General features: G+C 40.0%; 1 protein-coding gene across 1 annotated transcript in view; it reads left to right on the top strand.

Moving 5' to 3' along the window:
* Window positions 1-872, top strand: part of LOC104851242 (olfactory receptor 1044) — a 2,059-nt gene extending 1,187 nt beyond the window's left edge. Inside the window, exon 2 of the mRNA XM_010608416.1 lies at window positions 801-872. Coding sequence (XP_010606718.1) covers window positions 801-872 — 72 coding nt within the window. The remainder of the gene's footprint in view (window positions 1-800) is intronic.
* The last annotated feature ends 6,769 nt before the right edge of the window (window positions 873-7,641 follow it).

Genomic DNA, 7,641 nt, shown 5'->3' with positions numbered 1-7,641 from the left:
CCTTCCTCTCCATCTACGTTTTCACGGTCCTAGGCAACCTGGGCTTGATCCTGGTCATCAGAACAGACGCGAGACTCAGCACGCCAATGTACTTCTTCCTGAGCAACCTGGCTTTTGTTGATTTCTGCTATTCGTCTGTCGTCACGCCCAAGATGCTTGGCAATTTCCTGTACCAAAGAAACGTGGTCTCCTTCCCTGCCTGTGCAGCTCAGTTAGGCTGCTTCCTCACCTTCATGGTTTCAGAGTGCCTGCTCCTGGCCTCCATGGCCTACGACAGGTACGTGGCCATCTGCGACCCTCTGCTGTACATGGTCAGAATGTCCCCGGGCCTCTGCATTCAGCTCGTCGCCCTACCCTACGGCTACAGCTTCCTTATGGCACTGTTCCACACCACCCTGACCTTCCGCCTCTGCTACTGCCGCTCCAACGTCGTCAATCACTTCTATTGCGACGACATGCCTCTCCTCAGGCTCACGTGCTCCGACACCCGCTCCAAACAGCTGTGGGTCCTGACCTGCGCCGGGATCACGTTCATTTCCTCCGTCCTGACCGTCTTCGTCTCCTACGTGTTCATCATTTCCGCCATCCTGAGGATGCGCTCGGCTGAGGGGAGGCGCAAAGCCTTCTCCACGTGTGGCTCCCACATGCTGGCGGTGACCATCTTCTACGGGACCCTGATCTTCATGTACCTGCAGCCCAGCTCCCGCCATTCGCTGGACACGGATAAGATGGCCTCTGTCTTCTACACCATGATCATCCCCATGCTGAACCCTCTGATCTACAGCCTGCGCAACAAGGAGGTCAAAGAGGCTCTGAAGAAAGCGGTCAGCCGGAGCAAGCAGGCTTGTGTGCTTGTGAAACTAAGAAAATGAATTCAATAAACACAATCAACTTTACTTTAATGACCTTCTTTTTGATCCCTTAATAAACTCCCCCCCCATAGGCAAGTTTCACTTAGAATTATATTTTCATATGTACAGGATGCAGGAAAATTTTACAGTAAGTATTATTTCTTATGGAAAAATAAATTTTTAACTTCTTACATCTGGTAATCATACAACTAGATGTTGTCCAAGCATTGAAGAAAGCAAAGGCTCCCTTAATGCCCATTTTAGGATTGTAAGAGTAATAATAATAATAGATGGTTAACGTTATGTGATACATCCCAAATTAGACACAATTAAAGATTCTAATTAAATTACAGTCACCTGTCACTGAGGGGTTTCCACTGAGGGTAATTTTGCTGAGTGGATATTTGGCAATGGTTATAATTATTAATTGTTAGACAATAGCATCGTGTGACTCTTGCTAGCCAGAAGCTGATGTGAGGGATGTTTTAAATGATCTAAAATTCACAGCAGTGATCTCTATACAAACAACTCCCACTCCAAAGTGGCTAGCTGATCAGTGAGAGGATGCGTAAATGCCATAAAACATTGTGCATTAACGGCCCTTGTAGAGGTGTCACTCACCTCAATCCACTACCCACTGACACTGAGGTCTTCTCTTGCCTTGCTCTTCCCTCTTTACCTGCCGTCTCCATTTTCGGTGTTGATGGTAGAGTCTTGAGTTCAAGTGAAATTGTTCTTTGTCTGCTGGTATTTCTGATATCATGCTGTTTTTAATCCAACTAATCATTTGTCCAATTAATAATGGTAAATTTACTTTTGTTTCTTTTGATCACCATTGTCAGTCACTGATTTACAGAATTTCTCTGACTTTAACATACTTTCTTCAGCTCTCTTTTGGATGTTATTTTCAAAGAATCAAATATCAGATATATTTGTGATTTTGAGTGCTATTTCTGCCTCTTAGCCAGTATTTGGACCTTTTGATTAAGTAGGTCTGAATATAGCTTCTGATTAAAGTTTTACTCCATTCATATTTCATATAATTATAGATATGTTTGAATTTATGTGTCATTTTTCTAACTATATATTAAGCACCTTATGCCCTTTATGTTTTCTTGTTTCCACCTTCCTCGTTAGTGTTGAAATATTTTCCCTAGTTATCTTATTTCTGTCTTAGTTATCTTATGCCTTTCACTCACTGCAAATTCTTCTCACTAATGCATTAGCTTTTTTTGATCAATTACTGCTATATTGCTGTGCATTTTTCTAGTATTTATTTGCTTAGTGTCTTTTCTGGACTTTTTCTATAAAATTTGTGTTTCTCCTATTGTGTGGTACTCCAACGCATAAGTCAATGTGTTAAAATTAATACTGATTTATCTTATCAAGATTCATCAGTTATCCTTGAATACTCATTTTTTTCAGGCCAGTTTTAAACTTTGTTTGATTCACAAGTTTCTATAAAATTTGATTTATAAAGGTTTCCCTTAAATTTTGAAAGAATTCGTTCCTCTAAGTCTTGATCACAGTCCTCCAGAAATCCTCACATTTTGTTTATTTTTCAAGTCAATGATAATCACTCCCCTCAGTTAACTAGAATTTTTATGACTGTACAGATCAAAACTTATCATCAGAACTAAGAAAACACTGGTAGAAATGAAAATATGTCTTTTACCGGGATGTGTAAATTACACATCCCATTAATAATGTTTTAAAAAGGTATTTTGTCTTTTACCATGAGATAAGGTTAAAATTTTACCATTGATGATGAATTTCTCCCCAGGAAGAATCAAGAAGATACCTGTGTCTCTCTGTGTTTGTGTATATCCATCTCTTCCTGTGTATCTCTATATATGCAAATTCATTATGAAAATTGACTCGAACGCCGGTGAAGATCAACAAGTCCCATGAACTTCTGCCTGTAAAAAGAAATTAAATTTGGTGGTTGAATTCAGATCAAACGGAAAGTGTGATAATATTACTAGTAGTCCAGAGCTGCAGACCTGAAAACCAGGAGCCTGGAGTCAGAGGCAGAGAATGAGCTGGAGCCACAGTCCTGAGGACAGAGGGCAAGATGAATGTTCCAGCTTGTGTCTTGCTGTGTATTCAGTCAATAATATGTTACCACTTGCATCGGTTGGGTGGAGTTTAACTTTGTCTGTGGACTCAAAGCCTGAGTCATCCGGAAGCCCTCTCGCGGACACACCGGAAATGGCCTTTACCACGCACCTGGACATCCCTTAACCCAGTGAGGCTGACACAAAGGATCCTTCCAAGACCACAGATGATACCTGGGTCTGTGCCACTGACTGCACAACGACCTGGGGAATACAGCCCTCCTTCAAAACCCATTCCACATCTTCTAAATATGGTTTTTGTGTTAGAAGCTGAGCATATGTACTTTATTTTGGTACTTTTAAATTTCTTTTATTAGTATATTTTGTGATACATAATGGTTACATTAAGCTGAAAGGATGGATATATGATACATATTATATATTTTGTGATACATAATGGTTACATTAAGCTGAAAGGATGGATATATGTAATACATATTAGATATGCATTTGTATATATATAATCTAGTATATATTAATATATATTATAATTTTAAGCCCTTTCCCCTTTGATTTCTCCCCTCTCCTTTTTCAATCCTCTTCCCAACTCTAAAGGTTGATTTCCATGCTTCTTTTGACATGGCTCCTTTATTTTGATATTTAAATCCTTGTATTTTTGGTTTTTCATATTAAGAAACTATGTGGTATCGAGTCACCTGTAACTGATTTATTTCATTCAGAATTACAATTTCCCAATCCATCCATTTTCCTACAGATGAAGCAAATGTACCCCTCCTGCTCCATTGTGTGTCTGTACTCCCTCTTCTTTATTTGTTAATGGACAATAGGCCACATTCAGGATTTAGCTATTGTGAGATGATGTGCTGTTATATGTATTATAATCAGTATGGCTCGTTCATATATATATATATATATATATATCTGAATTAAATGGAATTTCAAGTTCTACTTTTTGGAAGAATTCCCCACATTGTGTGTGTGTGTGTGTGTTTATGTGTGTGTGTGTGTGTGTGTGTGTGTGTGTGTGTTTTCCATACTGATTTTCATACTGGTTGCACTGGTAAACATTGCCACCAACAATGTAGGATTTCCTTTTCCACACAACCTCACCAGCACTTTTTTTCTAATGACCATTCTTGCTGGAATGAGGTAGAACCCCAGTATTATTTTAATTTACATTTATCTTCATCACAGATGCCAAATATTTTTCATGTGTTTATTGTCAATTTGTACCTCTTCTTCAGAGAAGTGACTATTCATTTCAACTAACAAGTTTTGATTGGGTTTTGACTTCAATGTGCATTAATCAACTGATGGTCAGATTGACACACCCAGATGAACTGAGTTAGAGTGGTTTTGGGTGTGAAAGACCCAGAGAACTGACGAGAAAGGCATAAAGGAGAACTAGGGGGAAGACCGTTTGCTGTTGATTTTCCTGCAGAAGCTTGCTGGCCTAGTTTACCTGAAGTGAACTCAGGTGTTCTCATTGTTGGAGGAACTCGGGGCCTCGCTGTCCCAGAAATGGCTGCTGTTCTCCTCAGTGGAGCCCTGATCTTTGCCTTGAGCATTGCTTCCTGGATCCAAAGCTGATTCCTCAGCCCACTGGCACAGGCCCTTCACCCCACCAGTGTGGACTTTCTAGCTTCCACCACTGGCTTTTGGGCCTCCCAGAGCAGATCCTCAATACCAACATGCATGTGGCATTGCTGTGGGCTGTAGGTCTTCAGCTGGACTTGTGGGGGACACAGCCCTGGTATCCAGGCCCTCAGCTGGATTCTTTAGGTCTCTGGTGAGTGGACAGATCTACTGCATTCCTCTGCATCTGACTTCTTGGTGAATATCATAACTTGATCCTATAAATGATGTGTCCTATATTGAAGCTATTCCCTTCCAGACCCCAGCTAAAACAACCTTCCATTTTTTTTTTGAGTTCTTCATGTAGCCTAGATATTTATATTTGAAGAAGGAGCTGAACATCTGCATTTTAGAAAACTCATCCAATGCTTCTACACTCAACTTTAAATTTTCTAACGTCAATATATTATTATTTAAAGTATCACATCTGCATCTCTTTTCAGTGACTCGTTTATTACACCTCCGGCTGGTCCTCCTGGCACTTCCGCCCTCTGGTACAGGGCACATAGCCTGTGAATTCCACATCCTCCTTGGTGCTTACAATCCAGCGATAACATACAAAGTAAACATTATTCCTCAATGAAGAAGGGTACAGCACCATTTCCACACACACTTCATCTTAAAATTTGCTAATTTGGAGAACATATGAGAAAGATAATTATTTTTATTCAAAATAAAAATCACCTTTTCTCTCTTCTTGAGAGGAAGAATTTTTGAAGTTTAAGGAAAAAGAAACCCACATAATTCGGGCCCATATAAACATCCATAAAAACTGGAAGACATGAACATCATTATCTTAGAAGAATCCATCTTGTTTAGGGGGGATCATATTTTTGTGGGCATTCGACTTGTTGTAAGCTTTGGTTCTTATGAACATCTGCAACAATTACTAACATTTCTGTAAAAGCTTCTATGCAGGCATATTCTCTCATTTCTTTATTTTCGTCTTGTTGAGTTTATCGGTACATCTTAAAGAGATAGTGTCCCGCACTGAGGAAATGTGCACAGGATTTTACACAGGATAAGAGTCAGCACATCAAAGCAAGTCAACAGTATGTTGCTTTTAAAACCTGATGTATATAGGAACACCAGTTATGAGCAATGGGCATATTATTGAAAGGTTATTTTAAAGCTAATCCTTAATTTTTCCATGACGGAAAACATGTAAGGGGCTGCACGGTAAAATAAGTAAAAACTCAGCACAGACCTGTGAGGTCGCGATCCGTCAAGAGCTGAAGGAACACAGATGGTTACCATCCGTGGGACGTTTATTCCCATCACGCACATAAGAACTAAACAATCAAATGAAAACCAGAGGGACTCTGTGTCTTGCTGAATTCCTAGAAGAGCATCTCGCTCGGGAACAGGTCCCCAGTGGTGACTTCCCCAGGGACGCAACAGAAAATGTGTGGATCCCGAGTCACCCGTGCTTCTGACTGAGGGACTCAGAGGTTTATAGAGCCCTCCACGCTCGTAGTTGCAGCTGTGCGGACACTGCCACCAGGAACCTGGAGCGGATTCCCTGGGAGAGGTGGGTGGATGATATTTTTCTTGTGATGGCCTTTAAAAAATCCAAACCATGTCTCAAAAGGAGGTACGCTGCTTTGATTTTGGACGCTCCTATGAAACATGTATAATCAAACAAATAACACATATTCTAACATTTATTTATGATTTGAACTGTTTCGGGAATACAGGCATTTCTACTTGAGAAGTAGAACTGTCTACATCTCACCTTAACTAATCACAACAGTATCTAACTTTTTTGCAGTGAATCCATTTGTGTCGTGATTTTATCTTGCTCTATTATATGAATGAGAATTTCACATTTACTGTTTCACTGAGGAAAGGAAAGGGTATACAGGAATACCTAACCCAAAATTATGCCCCTTTTGATAAAACTGTTAGATACCCTCACAGAACAATTGTCAATTATATCTGAAGATCTACAGGTAAGTAGATCATTTACCTCCCACTAATGACAGGTCTGGATAAACCACGTATCTTATTGTAAAGTATGGTGGCCCACATTTTAAGGCGAATGTATTGAAACAAACTTTGGTGAGCTATTAAAAAGATCGGCTTCCACTGGAGGAGACCCATTTGCCTAGGCCAAGTGGAAGACTTCAACTGTAGAAGCCTGGATTTCTGCTTTGATAAGATGAACCCTGTATGATGTTTTCAAAGCGAGAATAAACCCAAAGTGAAAATCAACATTTCTGGTTTGCCATAGTTCAAATGACCCAAAATAGAATGTTCAAAAAAATGAGCTTCCTTTTTATTTTTACTTAAAATACAATACCTAAATTAGGAGAGTTGGCCTTCAATGAAAAAGCATGGAGATTCAATACGGAACAAAAAAATCGGGAGATTAAAGAGAGAAAAAACTGGAAATAGATGAAAAGTTTTTTAATTATTAAGATTGAGGTCACTGGGCCAGGGATTTAGCTCAGTGGTTCCACCGCCTGCTTCAAAAGTGCGAGGTCCCAAGTTCGATCCCTGGTACCAAAATTAAAAAAAAAAAAAATTGAAGTTCCGGAGGCACAGGTATGCTTTCCATTGTAGTATTAAGTTGCCTAAATACTTAATGGATATTTCATAAGCGCCCGAAGCACAGCCTGCAGCGAACATCGATTTGATTTGTCTGTCATAAACCACCCAGGGCAGGAGTGGGGGTGAATATTTGAGAGACACAGGGCCAAACACCTCCCCAAAACCACTGCATTATCACAAAGTGCCCGCCCTGCAGTTGAACCTGCATATGGAAGCCTGAGTTTAGAAATAACAACCCATACATGAACACTATTTGTCTTAAAAGAAAAACGCAATTACATGGGCGCCATAGGTTCCCCACCGCTGTGTCACTGTGCAAAACAGGTCGTGGACAATGATTTAATTGCCAAAAATCTGATAAAGTCTTTCTTGAGAGAACCCTGTCTGTCTCTCGCATAATTCATTATATGATTTATTTTGGGGAAGGGAACATCTTCTTCACCTCCAACCTATCAGATTTAACACATTTAGCACATTCTCTTAATATCTACTCTCCACTTTGATCTACCTAACATTACCTTATC

Source organism: Fukomys damarensis, unplaced genomic scaffold (genome assembly GCF_012274545.1).
Source record: "Fukomys damarensis isolate Sample0158 unplaced genomic scaffold, DMR_v1.0_HiC HiC_scaffold_27, whole genome shotgun sequence".
In the NCBI taxonomy this organism is placed as follows: Eukaryota; Metazoa; Chordata; class Mammalia; order Rodentia; family Bathyergidae; genus Fukomys; species Fukomys damarensis.
This window is presented reverse-complemented; position numbering and strand designations above follow the sequence as displayed.